A 20,174-nucleotide genomic window follows, 5' to 3' on the forward strand; every position below is an offset into this window, starting at 1 on the left:
TGACACTTATAATCAATATTTATTGTAAGCTACATCCATGATGAATCCAGTTTCATGGTATAATGTGAAGAAGATGGATTTATGTCATGCGAAGTTCTTACAGTAATCAGGAAATTATTGTTACAGTACTATACAAGGTAAAGCACAAAATCATAAACAAGACTTCAGTGGGAGCTTGAGGTGCACATATTCTGAAATATTTTACTGTTTTACTATGGTACTATAAATAAACTCATAAATAAAAATTAATTTGACTAAATTTAACAAAATAGCTTGTACGCAATAGTACAAATTAAGTCATATTTTTGTACAGAATCCAAATTCTTTTTAACCCTGAATATTTGTTTCTAATGAAACACAGTATATTTTAGTGTTAGTTGTGGCTTGTTCCATTTTTCTCTCTGATCTCCTTGGTTTGTGCTTTTTTAAAAATACCTATTTAAAGAAATGTATTGTTTTGAAAATAAACAGATACTCAGGCCATATGTAAACTGCATGAGGACATTCTTTTCTATTTATCTCCCATCCTGTCACTGGCAAAAACAGGTATAACTTCCCTACCAAATGACAGTGTGTAACTCAGAGACAAAAATAAAACTTGCTGGAAAAAAACTGAGCAGGTCTGGCAACATCTGTGAAGAGAAATCAGAGTTAATGTTTCGGGTCGGATGACCCTCAGTAACTCTGTTGATTGTACTCTTGACTGAGTCACAAGATTCTTGTCTTGAGCCGCACTCCAGGGATTAAACACAAAAACTGAGGCTGACACTATTGTGACATCTTCAGAGGTGCTATCTTTCAGGTGAGAAGTTAAACTGAGGCCCCATCGATGAAGTGGATATAAAAGATCTCATAGCACTATTCTGAAGAAAAGCAAGTGATTATCTTTGGGGTCCCGGTCAGAATTTGTCCATAAACAGGTGACCTGACGATTACTACCTTGCTGTTTATTGGAGTTTGATTTGTGAGTTTCTTACATTACACTTAAAACGTACATCACTGTAGCTGGTGATGTCTGGTAGACATGAAAGGGGTTGTGTAAATGTCAAATTTGATGGTTTTAGACATGTGACTGATTTTTTTTCAAAAGTAAGGACAGACCTTTTCAATACCAATGTATTGATCACAATGTCTACTTTCCAAGTGGTTTAATTCCCATTTACTTGTTTATTTTACCAGATACAATGGTCCTTGTAACAAAGCTGTCAGGAATTCGTATAACAGTTATATCTCTAATTGGCAACATTTTGCAAAGATTTTGGTTTGGAGAAGGTGCATTTTTCAGTCTTACATTCTGATCTTTGACCTAATATTACATAATCATTTAAACAGAGAAGCAGCCTCAGTACATCAAAATTATTGTTGCAGTTGTGATTAATATCTTCGAGGAGAAAGTGAGGACTGCAGATGCTGGAGATCAGAACTGAAAATGTTCTTCAGGAATGAAGAAGGGCTGATGCCCGAAACGTCGATTCTCCTGCTCCTTGGATGCTGCCTGACCTGCTGTGCTTTTCCAGCAACACATTTTCAGCAGTTGTGATTAACTCATTCTACACAGGAACTTAAAGACTGTTTGTGTAGACATACATGCTCACTGTACATACATTACATAATTTTCATAAGATGATTGCAAAAATATTTTTAAAAAACACTATCCAAATCTGCTCGAAATACATGCCACACAAATATACAATACACACTTGGTAAAAGCTGACAGTTGTTGCTGTCTGATACATTATGGCTTGTGCATGTCAGTGTCAGCTTCTTCACATATACAGTACACATCAGATAAAAGCTAGCAAATTATTCAACTTTTACAGTGTGGCTCATTTATATCAAAGTTAGCTATTGTGCGATACACTGCAAAGCATGGGTGCTGCTTTGGCAATGTAAGAGCATATTTATCCACTGTAATCATAGATATAAGTCAAATCTGCCAATGACAGAAACAACGTATCTTGAATATAAATAGAAAGTTGTTCCAGACTGATCTACACAAATTGATAGCTTTCACATGTTGTGTACAGTACTGTTTGGTTTTCCCCATGTTTACATGGTGTATGATTAATCACTTCAAAGAGAACACAAACTGGCTTTAAAATAGTCATAAGAACCTACTCCAAAAATTGACTATTACACCCCTTTATTTACAAAGTCAAAATTGAAAATGAACCTTTAGCTGAATTCAAGAAGCCAGTCAAATAGACTTCTTGTTGAAAGGCTTTCTCCCTCCTCCTGCACTTTACAATATTGCAGAATTGCAAGAAACAGATCTTTGAGCTTCCAAGCTTTCTTGTGAGCAGAGTGGACAACATCTAAAAACTGAATTCAAACAAAGAAATCAGTGATTGCATAAGAGTGCATTGAAAAATGTTACTATATTGTCAAAAACTTGAAATAGCAAGCTTTGACTTGAAAAACCCTTAAAACACAGTAGTTTACTCATTAATTTTCACATTGCTAAAAACTGTCATTTTATTACAGAGCAATAAATGTGTCAGTCAGAATCCTTAAAGTAACAGTAGTAGAAGTTGTGAGTACTGGAAACCTCTTTGTCCTGTGTAAAGAAATACTGTGCAATTGACACCAGAGATCAGAGAGCCAGAGCTGTAAATCAAGTAATATTTTCCCAGGGACTGAGTTAGAGTCTTTTTGAACTCTCAGCAAGGAATTAATGATGAGTTTACAGAATCTCCAAATTTCATGTCATATGCAAATTTTTGAACTGTTCACAGTACAGCAAACTTTAGCTCATTGATATATATCAAAAAGCAACCCATAGGGAATAAATCTGAATATGCTGTTAAATAATCAGTTTGAGCAAAAAAAGCTCATCACTACTCTGTTTCATGTCACTCAGCTAATTTTGTATCTGTGTTGCCATTGACCATGTTGTTCCCTGAGCTCTAACGTTACTTACAAAGCTGTTTTGTAATACTTGACTTTTAAAAAAAACTTGTTTTAAAGAGCCTTGGAAGAAATGTGAAACATACTATCCTCATTTATCCTCTTTGTAACCTCATCAGAAACACCAGAAAGTTAATTAAATATGATTCTCCCCCCAACGAATCCAAGCTGGCTTGTCTTAATTAACTTGCAGTTACCTCAGTAGCGATTCATTTTGCTTAGAATAATTGTCTCTAAAACTTCTCCCACCACCAAGTTTAAAATGACCTTTAATCAATATTTCAAATGTTTTACATTAGTTAATACTTTAATACTGGCAGTTTACATTCTGTATGATTGTATTAATGTTCTTATTTTCTAATTGTAGAGCTTAGTTGTAAGCTGTCTGTTGTAGTTCTGACACCTATTAATAATAGAAGTACAGTCATCTGTTCTGCAGGGATCAAGATTCATTTGGAAGGTAAAGCTGTCAGCCAGCTATTTATTGCTTGACCTGATGCAAAACTGCCAGGTATTTACCAATCAGTCTCCTGCCCTAGAAATTACAAATGATACAAGAAGCACTATGTGAAGGAGACAAGAATAACATGTCAGCAATTGCTATACTTAAATGAAACGTACCTTTTGAATCTTCTTTTCCTTGGATTTTTTGAAGTAAATCACTGGAAAACCAAGTTCAGAAGCAGCTATCCACTGCAAGATTGCTCGCAATTCTGAGTCAACACATTCAGGGCTCACGTCAAAATTCAGCACAAGAAACTCTCTGTGGCAACTGACTGCACCCATTGCTAATTGAGATGTGCTTTCTGAAAAACAATTAAAAATAACCCTATGTTCATTCATGTGGAATGATTGACAATCAGAAAGTTACTTGCTTGATTATCCAGCCTTACCATCCAAATGCTCCGTGTTATGTCTCACTGGCTCCTTTCCGCTTACAAGTTCACTGGTAAAACAAAGTAATGATTATTTAACAGCACATTCAGATTAATCATGTATAGTGATAGAAATATTTCCTCTTTGTAGTTGATTCATTTCCCTATTTGAATTTTTATGTGTAACTTGCAATGCTATTTTCCACATCAACAAGACTAGAGAAGTTGAACTTTGTTGTGCAATTTGGCAGATGGAAGTTTTAGCGTAAAATGCAGTTGACCAGAACATTCTTTATCCAGGATATATTCACACTCAGACTTGTGCATATCTAAACTGACATTTTTAGGTTGAAGTTTTGCACAGGCACTGGGACCCTTACATCAGACCCACAGAGCAACTGAATCTTCCAGGTGGTATTCACTTACTTGATCACATTCACCCTCACTATTTTCTCTCGAGGTTTAAGTCCCAGAGGTCCATTCCCTCCTTACTGTTTTGAGGCAAGGGTCACTGGACCCGAAACACTAACTCTGCTTTCTCTCTACAGATGCTGCCAGACCTGCTGAGCTTTTCCAGCAACTTCTGTTTTTGTTCCCACGTTACTGCACTAGAATGTCAACTTAGGAAATAAACACAACCCACAAGTCTTGAAGTGCTCAAGAATAACTTTCTTTCCTTATGTTTGTGAAGATTATATCACACCTGGGTAAAGCACGTGATGAAAGGGTTTCCTGGTAGGTATCCAGATCCACTAAGCCAAGACTACTCGAAGCGCTGCTGTTCCCATTGCTAATGGAAACAAAGAATTCAAAGTTAAACAGGAATATTTCTCTACAACAAAAAACATCCTTTTAAAAGAAAGTATAATTAGTGTAAAGAATTCTCCCAATCCAATGGATGTAATTGTTTCACATCTATTTTTGCACAATCCCAGTCGTTCAAATCACTTCCCATTCTTCTTAAATTAATTATTAAATGCTTTGTGATATTTTTCTATATTTAAGAGGCAAAGTCAAAGTAAGTTGTTGTTGGATCTTATTGACTTAACTGCATTACCATCTACTTTTTACATAGCATCCCATTTAATCATTCACAATTACTCTTAAGGTATTAAACCAATTCCCAGTCACACCTATTTTATAGATCTACAATGGATCACTTTTAGTTTACTTCTAATACACATCAACAAATTAAGCCACATACTGATGCAGCTGTATAGAACTATAATGAACCAAACTTCTTCCATTAAAAGTAATATGCTGAGCTAAGCTTTTATACACTCTGCATTCATTTATTTTTTAAAGCCCAGGGTGCAGCCAAATTTAATGTAGCAAATTCAAGATCTAATTACATCAGTCTAGAAACTTCAGACAATGCTTTCTATTTATATTTTAAATTGATTTATTAACCCAACAATTAAATATGACATGAGACTAAGATTATCAAATGAGTTATGCTTACCTTGGCATATACAATGTATTACAACTTGATAAAACGTCAGCAGTTTTCACCTATACTGCATAGCTCCAAGTCCACCTTTAATCATTGAAGACACTTACAATAACGTAACACTGATTATGACAGGGCTGATTTTAACATTTTGAAATTAGTGTTCACCAAGTGATAATATCCTCAAAAGCAGGTGATTCGACATAGTGCCGAGTTAATACCATTTTGTCAGGGCCTTGGTCACTAGTTGAAACTGGCATGTTTCACATAGAAGGCCTCATTAAGTGTGCAAATTGTAAATTTTGTGATGCAAAAAGAACTCCAATTACCATTTTAGGATGGAAGGAATTTGTTCCTTACAGGATCTCAGGGCATCACAGCCCAGTAAGTTGCCAAGAAGCAAAATTATTGTCGTGATGTGGGGAAACACAGCAGTCAATGTTTGCAGAGCAAGATCCCACATCCCAATGCGACAATAACGAGGTTATCTGTTTTAGGTGTTCACTTATGGATCAGAGTTGTCCAGCACATTGGGAGAACTCATTTAATGTTTCAGTCAAAGAAAGAACAATAGTCAATGTCGCATTATGTTGGCACTACAGCGGAGTTGAGAGTGTGGTGCTGAAAAAGTACAGCAGGTCAGGCAGCATCCCAGGAACAGGAGAATCAAAGTTGTGGGCAAGACCCTTTCATCAGGAATGAGGCTTGTGAGCCAAGAGGGATGGAGGGATAAATGGGAGTGAGGGTGGGGCTGTGGGCAAGTTACCTGAAAGTGCGATAGGTAAATGGAGGTGGGGGTAATGGTGATAGGTTGGGGAGGAGGGTGGAGTTGATAGGTGGGAAGGAAGATGGAATGGTCTTTACAGAAAACGGATATGGGTGGGGAGGGAAATATATCTCTGGTGGTGGAATAGCAGAGGGTGTAGGTGGTGGAAATGGCAGAGGGTGATGCGATGTATACGGAGGTTAGTGGGGTGGAAGGTGAGGACCGGGGTGTCAGTTTAGATCATGTGCTCAACCCTGGAGTACATCTTTAACCCATGATATACTGACTTGGAGGTAAGTGTACAATTTTAATTATGGTTGACACCTTGCAGACAAAAGGACCTGAACTGAGTTTCTCAAGCCTATCCATTCAATGAGCATTCTTGGAAGAACAACCTTTCAGGAGACAGCATTCAAATCTGCAGGCCCAATCAGGAAGCTTGAGGCCAGCAGCCCTACAACATGGGGTATGCAAGCTTGAGGGCACCTCAACATAAGGCTACCCTTGACTGTCTACAAATCACCACTATGTGTGGCTTCAATAGCATAAACTGGTCGCTTCTCTCTGTGGAACAGGGTGGCACCTTTATCTTATTCCGTTCATTTCTCTCAGTCCAAATGTGTCACCCAAATGAGGTGTTATTCAGCATTGGTGAGCAATTTAAACAGCTGAGCACATTGCTCAGAATGCTGCCTTTGTGTTTGGAGTAAGGAATGGGGCAAAATGAAACACTAAAACACATTTTTGCATCACTCATATCCTGGATAGCAATAAGATGGGAAACAAACCAGAATGTGAGAAATGATAGAGATTTCTCCACAAAATTGATTCATTTGAAATTAACATTCTAAATGTTGGTGAATGTGTTTTGTCAGTGAGAACTCAAGATGTTTTCTATCATATGTACTTGTTACAAGACATGCATTTGGTTCATGAATACAGTCTTAACAGGTTATGAGAATTATTACATACTATCCTGCTTGCTAGTAAAGATAGAGCTCTGAAGTGTATTATCTTAGCAGGATATTGCTATTTAGGAAATATAAGCTGACATACGATTTCCGGATTCTCATTCTCCAAATAAGTTCCATTAATGAAACTAGACTGTTAGTTTGAATCCTTCTCAGAATATTTTCATTAAAGAATGAAACATTGCTAAAATGCATTATCATGCAGATTATCTGATACTTTAAACATGTACGCATCAATTCAAACTATGGTGGGCATCAAATTAATCCTTGAAAGTGATCAGCATGCTGTGGACTCATTTCCGATTGCTTTCAATCAGTGTACTAGTACTAATCATCATAGAGATATTTCTCAACACTAAGACACCAAACCTCTATGAGAAAGGGCAAACTTTGCCAGAGCTTTTCAATTGCACATTTCATCGAAAGAAATGCAAAGGTAAGGGAAAAACAACAGTTTTTACTTTATGAAAAGCGAGTTCTCATTGGTTTGCAATTCTCAGGATCTGCTCTCCCAAATATTATTCTGAGATACATAAGACAATATTACATTCAAGATGAAATTCAGATATCAATGAAATACTCACAAGACTTGCAGGTAAATTAAGAATACGTAAGCTATTCAATTTCTCCAAAAGCATATTAAACAAGGTTGTGTCAATTTTCATTTTTAAATATAATGGTAATGTTAAAGTTCCCACAATTGAAGCTCTGATGTGCAATATGAGATTGAACAGATTGATAATAGGGTTACTAATTTACACTGTACCCTAAGCTGTGCTTGTATTAAGTGCGCAAACTTCTTTCATTTTTGATTTAATCCATATACTGCTTCAATAAATGACAGCACTAGCTTGAAATGTGGTTACACCTTAAACCCGCTTCACTAGAAGAGATTTGGGCAATGAAATAAATGATGCCATTAAACACACACTAAACCTCTCTGACTACATGCTCCTAGGAAGCGAGGAGTTTTTTTTTGCATATAGTTTAAATTGTGTCCCCCATTAAATCAGTTGCAAAGATGAGTTATTGGACTTGAATCAGTAACTTTCTTTCTCTCTCTGCTGATGCTGCCAGACCAGTTGAGTTTCTCCAATATTTCCTGTTCATATTTCAAATCTTCAGTATCACCAATATTTTGCTTTGGTGGTATTTGCTGAGTTTGAACTTGTCTACTCCCCCCAGCTGTCCAACCAGAAACCAATATCCACTGAAGACAGTAAATCCTTGAAAGTGATATCTATTACATAATTCCAAACAACTTGTCTAATTTTCACATGCAATGTGAATGGCTGGCAATATTGTGAAGGCTTTGAGGTCAATCCAGATACAAATTGGTAAACTCAAGACAGGGACTGAAATGCTTACCCGTTACCACCAAAACTATATCCACAGAATGCACACCTTTCTTAATGATGGGTCCAAAATCTTTTCCATTGGACTTGTAGCTCAACATGACCAAACAACCTTGTTCAAAAGAAAGCTAAAACATTTGTAAGAACAATGAGCTGCTGGGTGATATATATGATGGGGTTCATCCTCACAACTTGCAAAATCCATAAATGCATAGGCTGGTGAAGACTCACTGGACTCAAAACCTGCTGAATTTCTCCAGCAATTTCAGTTTTGTTTGCTACCTCCAGAATCTGCAGTTCTGTGCTTCATTTTATGCAAGTGGTATCCAAGATATGTAAAAGTGATGTTTATTTACACTCTACTTTTGTTATGATTGGTTCTGCACAAAACGAATTGGATGAATTGCTGTAATCAGATTTGAGCAAGTTTACTTCAAACCGAGTGAAAGATTCTTCACATTTGCAAAGACGATACAGGACTTCCACATTAACAGCAAAGTGGCATTCGAATGTCCAAATGGATGATGTTGAATAGACAGGCAGGAGGCTGGAAGAACACAGCAAGCCAAGCAGCATTAAGAGGTGGAGAAGTCGATGTTTTGGGTGTAACCCTTCTTTGGGACTGGGGGTGGGTGTGGAGGAGCTGCAGATAAAGGGGGTGATGGTGGCAGGGTGGTGAGGTGGGGATAGGTGAAGACAGGTAGACCTGATTGGTCAATGGTGGAATGAATCCGTTCAGTGGTAGAGAAGAGTGGAAGGGGTGGGGAGGGGATGGGAAGGGAATTGGGAAAGGCGGTTATTTGAAACTGAAGAACTCAATATTGAGTCTTCCAGGCTATAGGCTGCTTGAGCATAAGATGAGGAATTGTTTCTCCAATTTGCAGTGTGTTTTGTTGTGGCAATCGAGGAGGCCAAGGATAGTCCTGTCGGAAAGGAATTAGTTAGGGGAATTAAGATGGGTGGTTTGGGTCCCTGGATGGAGGTGAGGTGGGGGTAGGAGGGGGTGGTGTGCTGGTAGGTTTTGCATCTTTTCTGATTGCAGGGGAAGGTGGCGGGGGGTTGGACGCAATTGGGGGGGGGGGGAAGAGTGGCGCAAACCAAGGACTGTCGAAGGGAACAGTCCATGTGGGGAGGGGTGATGTTCTTGGTGATTGTGTCTACCTGGAGTTGGTGGAAGTGTTGAAGGATGATGTATAGTGAGGACAAGGCCGACTGTCTCCACTTCACCACCCTGCCCCACCACCCCCTTTATCTGCAGCTCACCCTACACCTACCCCCAGTCCCGAAGAAGGGTTGCCCTGAAAAGTTGGATTCTCCACCTCCTGATGCTGCCTTGATTGCTGTATTCTTCCAAACTCCTGCTTGTCTACTTTGGATTCCAGCATCTGCAGTTATTTTGTCTCTAACCAAATACATGATCTTGCCATGGAGTCCCCACTAGCCCAGCTCTTGCAAACATTTTTGTTGGATTCCATGAGAAATATGTCTTCTATGGAATGACACCTAACTTCCTCCCCTTTGTATACTTTTGATATGTAGATTACACATTTGCTATATTTGAATTCACAACTACAAATAAGACTTTCCAATGTATGTCATAATGGGTTCTACCCTACATTTAAATCCATGTAAAAAATGGAGCAATCAAATGAGATCCTGTTCCTTGTTGAGAAAATAACTCTACTACTGTCTGCTACTCTTTATCTTCACTTGGAGTTGGATTCTTCTTGTACCATGCACTATAAAACTTATTTTAACTGGAACACCATAAATAGGACCTGAGCCATTTGTTAACTGTGCAAGCACAATGCTGAAATATGGCATGTCAAAGCCAATCTGTGGGATAATGACTCTCCTGAATAGATCACTTCTCACTGTATATTGGGTGAACTTATGAACCTGAAAAGTGCCCAATCTACCTCAGTTTACCATCAAAGAGTAAGGTAACATGCCCGGTTTAAGTTTAAACTTAACTTGGCAGTTAAATGCCAGTTATCATCTGGTGCATTCTGCATTGCAAGGCCATTACCAATCAGAGTCTACTTGCCAAACAATCATCACTCTCCTTTTATACAAGATAAAGTGTTAGTATTGGTATTTATTGGTAATTGGTATTTACCAATACTGTGTATTGGTATTTATTGAAAATTGTCTTGATGTCCAAGACAAAGATGCTTTGATGAAATGTTTTCTTTTTAACAATACTCAAGTTCTATATCACCAAACTTTCATTAGATGATTCTCTGCTATGCCACTCATTTAATTACTTTTCACAACATCATGTGGCAATTAATAGCATAAGGTACACAAGATGCTTTAATCTTAATCAGTGAAATGTCTGATTAGACCCTAACATCTTATCATCACCCGAGAGTGATCAGGTTGTAAATTTAAATAGCAATCGTACAGTGTCTTGTCCTTCACTAAATCAACTTTGATGTTCTTTTAACAACCTTTCACTAAGGTGAAGATAGCTACTGCTGTCTTCTGCATGGTCTTCTTCATTAACGAGCTGTGACCAGCTCCCCATGCTATCGTCGCTGGTGCTCAAACTGCATGGAAGCTCATCAGCTCCGACCTTCTCCGTTGCTGCTGGTGTCGGATTCTTCAGAACGCTTGTTGGGACAAAACAAAAACAGAAAGAGGAAATGAATTAACAGAACATTATGGAATAATTGATTCAAATATTTTTCCTCCTGCTCCATTTCCTTTCTATAAACCAATCACTGAACAAGAAAATATTTGCGTGGCCAACTTCCTGGGCCCTTGCTAATAATGCCTGCTAGATTGCTCCTTCACATACCATTGGGATGGAACAGGAAACACACCAGGCAAAAGTTACGACATGTTGCAATTCATTACATGAGCTGAGCCTCCTGAATTCACTGCATGGGTGAATCAGGCAGCTTTCTATATTATGGAGACAAGTTTCCAATTTTCCAATTTTCCACTTTGTTGAAAGGACTTCTCACAGAGAACATGTAGCTGAATTCAACTGAATGTTTGTAAGCTCTGCCTGTTTCTGGCAGGCAATTCTCCTCAATGGAACTTTAAGATCAGAAAGTCACCCTTTTGTGAAGGACCAATGTACTGACATTTTATTTAATAGTTGCAGCTAAACTGTAGGGGGGATATTATGGTTATTTTCTATACTCTAATCACAAATATGTGATAGAACCAGGAACTGTAGCAATAAAGTTACAATCAGTTATGGATTCTATTTAGTTGCTGTACAACCTGCCTGGTTTTCAATTTTGAATGCTGTGGTAAACCAACAGTGTGGTTTGGTACCCAAATCAATTCTAAAGAATATTGGTTGGATAACAGGGAATTAACCAATTTGGTCTGCCACAGAAGTCAACCATGAAAATTGTAAGTTCAATGCAGTTTTAATTACAGGGATCAATTAAGAACAGTCACCATTTTTTCTCCTCAAAGGTTTGAACGTTGAAAGTTAATACTTACACATCATAGTGGCCAACTGTCAAAGCACTCTCTTTTGGATCTGTATTTTACACTTAGACTCTACTCTGATGGGAGCAGAAAGAAATTTCTACAAGGTTGAATTTCTCCCGTAGATTACAGGTGAGTGAGTTTCCTAGGTGCCCAATCACGTTTCTCAGACTAGCTCCCCCTAGATCTCTAGCTTTCTGATCCCTGCTAGAGAAATATAAATTGTAGTGTTGCAGTAGATTAGTGCAGAGCAAATTACTAGGTCTATCAAGTTTTGAAGCTATAAAAGATCTGAGACATGAGTCCCAGAACTAGAAATACTGATTTTTCAAAAAAGGACTTTATGGTAATTCAAATGCCTTAATCCATGAGGTATTGCATGTTTTGTTGCTATAGGTTGAGATAAATGAAACAAATACTGTTTTCCACTCTCCCCTTTGTGAAGTTGAAGGAAATTTTCATACAAACATACAAAACATAGTCGCAGACCATTCAGCTCCTGAAGACTGTCTGTCATAGAGTCATAGAGTTATAGAAATGTATAGCATGGAAACAGATCCTTCGGTCCAACTCGTCTATGCTGACATTCAATAAAATCTTGACTGATCTGTTTGTGCCTTAAATTCCACATTCACATTACTCCTGATAACTATTACATTCAATATTTCAATGCATTAACTCCAGTCACAGACTAGCTGACTATATTGGAACCTTCCAAAAAAAAAGGTTCGTTGTAAAAACAAAGTTACAGATTGACCTGTTAGACGAGTGAGGAAGTCTGTTGTGTATAAAAAAATCTTTGCACAGAAATATCATCTCTTTATTGACTGTATGTGCTGTATTAAAATTGTAGTTAATTAGATATACTTTGTTTCATTTAGTTTCATTTAGATTTCTTCTAGCAAATTATTGTATGCCACACATTTTTAAATTTACAATAAGCGCGTTGTCATAAGTGGTTTTCTCCTATCTGGTTATATTTCTTTCTGTCATGTGCCAATTGCCAGTCTCTTACACTCTCTCTCTCTTGCTGTCTCTCTCTTTCTCTCTTGCAGTGTCCCTCTTATTAACGCATATTGACATTCACAAAGGAGAGATGGAACTTTATGGCTGTGAGCTTACAGACCAGAATTTGAGGTAGTAATGTGTGTAAAACTGTTAGCATTCACTGACATTTGTTATAGACCAGGCCAGACCCTCTCAAAACATTTCAAGAAAGTAGCCCAGACCCTAACTTTGCTAGTTGTTTTAAGCAGGTGTGATGTGGATATTCCAGGAGGGATGCAGCTGGTCAAATCACTTAGTTTCAAACAAAACAGAATTTATTTACAAGATTACTGAATGAAACATAAACAAAAAAGAACAGAATACAAAATAACAACCTATCCGAAAGTTCAACACATTATTCCAACTTAATGATGCTGTTCCAAATATTTGCAACAGTTCCATAAACATCCCTTGGCACAAAAGATAAAACCAAACCCTGGGCCTGACACGTGAAAAGTCAGAGAGAGAGTACCAGCCTGGACCTGATTCTCTGGGGTTCTCAGGCAGCTTCACAACTGCCTGACTTCCTTCAGTGAGTAGCCAGACTGCCAAAAACCAAATCAAAACAAAGAAAACCTGAACTGGGAGAACTGGCCACTCCCCTTTCCTTGTACAAGTTTTTTTTTGCCTTAGGCAGTATCTGTTAACTATAATCAATTTGGCCCTAAAACCCTTCAAACACAGACTTTTCAGTCCGTGTCTTTTACGACCTCTCTGGGGAAAAAAAAAGCCAAGGACAAAATAAACTTGATAAAAGGGCAGCATCCAGATACCCTAATAAAAAGGTTCACTATCAATATCCAAAGATGACTTCATTTTAAAACCTCTTAATCCTAAATTGTTAGTACTGTACAATACACATATACATTACATTGGCTATAAACATGCAAACATGCACAACTACATTCTGTTTTAGTCTGTTGTTCTCCTGCCACCGCACACCTCCATTTCTCATTCAAGCCTCGACAATGCCTTGGCAATCATGTTTTCAGGGCCTGCCACATTCACAATGTTCAAACTGAATGGTTGTAATAACATACTCCATCTAAACAGTCTGACATTTTTGTCCTTACATTTCTCCACAAACTCCAATGGGTTATGATCAGTGTATATGGATATCACTGGTAATATAAACATTGAAATATTGTAATACCAACACCAAGCTCAAATTCTCCTTCTCAACTGTTTGCTGATGAATGTTCAATTGCCTGGAGAAATCCAAATAGTTTTGTCTATCTTCTCGTCATCTTCTTGCAAGAGCACAGCAGCGACACCCCACATTACTCGCATCGATAGCCACCTTGAATGGCTTTGTGTAATTAGGTATGTCTAATACTGGGGCAGTGGTTAACACAGCATTCAGAGTGTCAAATGCTTTCTGATAGTCTGCTGAAACTTCATGCCTTTCTTTAGCAATTCAGTCAGTGGAGCAGTTACACTGCTAAAATTTGGTTTGAATTTTCGATAGAATCCACTCAATCCCAGGAATTGTAGTACTGCGCTTTTTATCATTGGTATGGGAAACTCCCCAGTTCCTTTGTTTTTGCATCCTGTGGGGTCATTTTTTACAGGTCCAATAACATGCCCCAGGAAAGTGACTTGGGCTGTGGCAAATTCACGTTTAGCCAGGGTTATCACCTAGCCTGCCTTCCGAAGTTGATCAACCATGTCTGATAAATGTTGCAAATGTTCCTTCCATGTATGACTAAAAATCACCAGGTCATCTTTATAAATGATACAGTTGGGTAATCTGGCAATTACCTTATTGGTTAGTTTCTGAAATGTGGCTGGCGCATTTTTCATACCAAACAGCTTGACTTTAAACTGATACAGTCCATTTGGCATTATGAAAGCCGAAATTGCCTTTGCTCTTTCTGACAAAGGTACCTACCAGTATCCTCTGAGCAAGTCCAAATAAGAAATATAAGTTTCTTGTCCCACATTTTCAACACTGTCTTCCAAACACGGAATTGGATATGCATCAGTCTTTGTAACTGCTTTGACTTTGCAATAGTCCACACATAACTGTTGGGTGCTATTTGGTTTTGGCACCATTATTATGGGTAAGCTCCAGTCACTGTAACTCACTTCGATTATGGCGTCTTGGGGCATGCCTTCAATCTCCTTTTGAACCTGTGCCTTCTTTAGAGGATTATGCCTATCAGGATATTGCATAATTGGAACAGCATCTCCTATATCTACATCATGCATAATTAGGTCAGTACTTTCCAACTTATTTCCACATATCTTCCCATGTGATAGTAATAACTCTTTCAGGTCATTTCGATTTTCCTCTGGAAGGTAACTCAATAATTTTTCTCAATTTTTGACAACTTCCTCATTGTCCAATTTAATTTGAGGAATGTCTAATTCAGAATCTTCTGAACTTGGTTCTTTTCTCTCTGTTGTAACCAATAACAGAGTCGCCTTTGGCTTTCCTTCCCTGTCAAAATACCTTTTGAGCAGATTCACATAACACATACTCTGTGAGATTTCTTTTTGTCTGGATGTTCACCTCACTCAATTTCCTTTCGATTTGATAAAGTCTAACTGTTCTTTTAAAGGTTCACCTATCACTGGAAGTAACACTAACACCTTATCCCCAATAGCAAAATTTCAGGTTTTTGATTTCTTGTCTGTTTCATTGTATGCTGTGATACTTTTAAATGCTGTCTAGCCAACTCCCTCACTCGATTTAATTATTACCTAAAACTTGACGCACAGTCCAAATATGTGGTCTCTGAATTATGACTTATTAATTTCTCCTAAATCAATTTTAGCAGTCCTCTCACTTCATGCCCAAAACTAATTCAAATGGACTGAATTTGGTCAATTCCTTTGGTGCATCTTTGATTTCAAAAAGCACAAATGGAATTCCCTTATCCCAATCATCTGAATAGTCTTGACTATAAAGACATGGTCTTTAATGTCAAATGCCATTTTTCTAGTACACCCTGTGACTCTGGATGGTAATGCTGTAGATTGGAATTATTTTATTCCTAAGATGCTCATAACTTGCTTGAATAACTTTGATGTAAAGTTTGACTCTTGATCTGATTGTATCTCTGTAGATAATCTGTATCTAGTGAAAAATTTGAGTAATTCCTCTGCAATCCATCTAGCTGTGATATTGCATAATGGAACAGTCTTTGTAAATCTCGTGGACACATCCATGATTGTTATACAAATACTTATTCTGACTTTTTGTTTTAGATTGTGGTCCTACACAATCAATTAAGACTCTTTTATTAAAGGTGCGGGTTTTATTACTGCCTATGGTTTTCCAAGTCCCTGATATCTATAACATGTGTGGCAAAATTCAGCTACATCCTTGAGCAGTCCAGACCAGTAAAACTGTTTTTGCATTTTAGCTTAAGTTTTTCTCACTCCTAACTGACCCCCTAGTGGTAGCTTGTGCGCTACTCGCAACACCTCCTTTCCATAAACCACTGGCAATAGATGATAGGGGCAGCATGGTGGCTCAGTGGTGCACACTGCTGCCTCACAGCACCAGGGTCCCAGGTTCAATCCCAGCCTGGGACGACTGTCCGTGTGGAGTTTGCACATTCGCCTCGTATCTGCGTGGGTTTCTGCTGGGTGTTCTGGTTTACTCCCACAGTCCAAAGATGTGCAGGTCAGGTGAATTGGCCATGCTAAATTGCCCATAGTGCTAGGTGCATTAGTCAGAGGGAAATGGGACTGGGTGGGTTACTCTTTGAAGGGTCAGTGTGGACTGGTTGGGCCAAAGGGCCTGTTTCCAGACTGTAAAGAGCTAAAGATGTCTGTTTTGTTATCTATCTGCTCCTAGTTTGTGTCAACCATTTGATCAAACAGGGTGTCTGCTAATTCCACTTCAACTTCCTTATCTGTACTCTTTGATCTCTCCTGGTTCAACTGATGACTTTCTGACCTCATTACCACAATCAGGACAAATCCCAGGATATGTGTCCTGCAATAGTTCAGTTGCCTGAGTTTCCCCTGCCTTTCTAAGCAAATCAAGCAGCACTCCTACTTGTGAGCTAGCTATATCGTTAGCAAGGACAAATTGTATTCCTGGAGTTGAGAGTTTGTCCAGTATTCCTACCCGTGACTTCCCCATGCTTCACTGGACACTCTAACCTCACTTTACATAATTGAGCACTTCTTGTCTCACCATGAATTCCTGGTACTAGGACCTTTTCTGGCAATTGTCCTTCAGAGATACATATATCCTCATCTTCCAATGTCACAGATTGACAGGATCCTATATCTCTTAATATTGTAACCTTTTTACCTGCGGCCCCTGGCCTATGTGAGTAAACTTTAGCTTTGCAGATATATGGTTTAAGAAGATCTGTCACTTCCGCCATAACCAACCTCCAACCAGGTTGTACATTCTGGTGCAGCTTTCTAGCCTCCACTGTACTTTCCATTACCACTCAAACAAAATTCCCTGGCTTATCCTGTTTTCCTACATCTGGCTTCCCAGTGCTTTTCTTAACCCGTCAACACTGTGATTTCATGTGACCTACTTTATTGCAGTGAAAACACCAGAACTTTTAAACTTCTCCTCCCTCTTCAAGGGTTTCCTTTTAACTCTATGGTAAATTATCTTTATGATCTTCACCAAGATTTACCTTTCCCTTTTCACATGAGGATTTCTCTTTTCCCCAACTTCTTTCACTCACGGATTGAAATTGATTTTGGAAGCCAAACTTTTATTTATGGGCCACCTCATGATCATCAGCCATTTCAACTGCTAATCTTGCCATTTTAGCTCTCTGCTCTTCCACATGAGTTCACACTACTTCAGGAAGTGAATGTTTGTGCTCCTGTCTAAGTACCAATTTCTGAAGTTCAAACTCCCTCTCTTTTTTCCTTTTCTCTCTCTTCTCTCTTTCACTCTCTCTGTGTCTTTCCTCTGCTTTTAATCATAACTCCTTGTCTTTTGCCTCTAACTCAAGCCGCTCTATTTTCAATTGAACATTAACCATCTCTTAAAGATTCTGATGGCATTTCCAGCAAATTTAGAGCTGAGCTATTGCTGTAATTATCTCTCCTTTCCTCATGAAAGTAGTCAGCTCCAGCTTGTCTGCTAATTCCAAAAGCTTGGCCTTAATCATCTTTTCTAAAATCCCCAAAGTCATTTCTTCCACCCCCAGAAAACTTTTAGTGACTGAAAGACCCATTGCTATCCTAAGCACTGTTTAAACAAACCAAAATCAACACACAGAACAAAAGACACTAACACCTACCATTCGCTGCCTTCGAGTCCAACAATCCTAATCCCAAATCAGAAATACAGAACAAATCCCTCAAAGAGCCCCCAATCTGTTATGCACCTGTCAAGATTAGAGTGGTACTGGAAAAGCACAGCAGGTCAGGCAACATCTGAGGAGCAGGGAAATTGACACTTCGGGCAGGAGCCCTTCATCACGAATGATGACCTGGGTGTTGCAGTGAGAGAGAGACTCACTGAGATCTTTGCAGAGAGAGGCGGAGAACTTCTTCAAGGAAGGCATCCTTGCAGGAGGATTCGCAGTAAGGTTAAAATCAACGAGGCGAAAGTGAGGACCACAGATGCTGGAGATTAGAGTCAAGATTAGAGTAGTGGTAGAAAAGCACAGCAGGTCAGGCAGCATCTGAAGAGCAGGAAGATCGATGTTTTGGGCAGGAGGCCTTCATCGATAATGTTATGCACCAGGCCAGACCCTGTCACAACATTTAAGAAGGTAGCCCAGACCCTAACTTTGCTAGTTGTTTTAAGCAGGTGTGAAGTGGATATTCCAGGAGAGATGCAGCTGGTCAAACCATTTAGTTTTAAACAAAACAGAATTTATTTATAAGATTACTGAATGAAATACAAACAACAGAAAACAAAATACAGAATAACAACCTATCTGAAGACCCAACAGATTATCCCAACTTAATGATGCTGTTCCCAATACTTGCAACAATCTCCATAAACACACTTGGCACAAAATGTAAAGTCAAACCCAGGGTCATACACGTGAAAAGACAGAGAGAGACCTCCTTCTTTGGTTCCAGCAGCTTCACAAAACAGCCTAACTGCCTTCAGAGAATAGCCAGACTGCCAAAAACCAAATCAAACCAAAGAAAACCTGAGCTGGGAGATATGGCCACTCCCCTTTCATTGTACAAGGGCTTTTCTTTAAACTTAAAAGCTTTTTGCCTGAGGCAGTACCTGTTAGCTATAATCAAATTGGCCCTAAAACCCTTCAAACATAGATTTTTCACAGTCTGTGTCTTTTATGACCTCTTTGAAAAAAAAGCCAAGGACAAAGTAACCGTAATAAAGGGGCAGCATCCTCTCACATTACTCCATAAAAGTAATCATAAATTAACGGTCTGCACCTGTGCAGAATAACATGAAAATCCTGAGTTCGCTATCAGTCACACATCGCTTCTCCAAAGATTGTACTTTTGTGTTCCATCCCCTCAGTGTGCAATCCCTAAGCAATCAATGAATTGACAAGAACTTCCATTTTTAATCCTGGAAAAACCCTTGTAAACTTACAACTTTGTTTAATGAAGTCTATAGGGTCTTAACAGTATACTAAGTTCCTCAACAAGCTGTTATCTCTGAAATTGAATTTCAACTTTTTCCCTTGAAGTTAAAACTTTACACATTTTAAAATTATTTTAACTTTGATCGTAATATTTTAGCTTCAAACTAATTAATCATATGATTTGTGATCTGAAAATTTAAGTTAAAAGCAAAGGGATTCAGTGCTTTAACTGTTCAGTTTGTTGTTTACTGTGCATGAAACTACTTCAATATGATTTTCTACTTGCTGTATTTGTTGGCATCATTGCTGGGGAATTCCATTTCACAGAGATTACTAGATCTGTCTGGACAGTGGTGTTTGGGGTCATTGGGTAGTATTGCTATTTTATCACTGACCACAAAATTCCCCTGCTTGAGATCCACAGTTGATCGACAGTGTATTATATCATGTAGTCAATGGTGTTCCTTCAAAATACTGCTGTATTCAAGGCCAACATGTCATTATGTAATAACTCTAGTTGTCAGAATTGTTACTTATCTTCCAATCACCTTGAAATTTACAGTGAGATACTGATTATGTATACAGGGATGTTTTGACAACTTTAGTGACAATTTTGTTAAGTGATAGGCACACTGAATTATATACATTTGGTCAAATCTAGTTCTTAACAAATTAATTCAAAACTGCTTTTCAAAATAGCCAGCATAATATGTTTATCACATTTTAAAATACTTATGATTTTTTTTAACCACAGAAATAATTGGGAAGATGGCTATAACTTAAAATATCGTGGTCTAAATAACTGCGTTTATTCAAATTAAAACAAAACAAGTTGAGAAAT

General features: G+C 38.3%; 1 protein-coding gene across 6 annotated transcripts in view; it reads right to left on the minus strand.

Annotated features, from left to right (window-relative positions):
• sphkap (SPHK1 interactor, AKAP domain containing) overlaps window positions 1-20,174 on the minus strand; it is a 401,207-nt gene continuing 381,033 nt past the window's right edge. For all 6 annotated transcript variants that reach the window (XM_072572291.1, XM_072572290.1, XM_072572292.1 and 3 more), the window contains 5 exons: window positions 10,778-10,939; window positions 4,486-4,572; window positions 3,801-3,853; window positions 3,529-3,713; window positions 1-2,322 (listed from right to left, as the gene is read on the minus strand). In XM_072572291.1, coding sequence (XP_072428392.1) covers window positions 2,176-2,322; window positions 3,529-3,713; window positions 3,801-3,853; window positions 4,486-4,572; window positions 10,778-10,939 — 634 coding nt within the window. In that variant the 3' untranslated portion in view covers window positions 1-2,175. The remainder of the gene's footprint in view (window positions 2,323-3,528; window positions 3,714-3,800; window positions 3,854-4,485; window positions 4,573-10,777; window positions 10,940-20,174) is intronic.

This window comes from Chiloscyllium punctatum, chromosome 6 (genome assembly GCF_047496795.1).
Source record: "Chiloscyllium punctatum isolate Juve2018m chromosome 6, sChiPun1.3, whole genome shotgun sequence".
Lineage (NCBI taxonomy): Eukaryota > Metazoa > Chordata > Chondrichthyes > Orectolobiformes > Hemiscylliidae > Chiloscyllium > Chiloscyllium punctatum.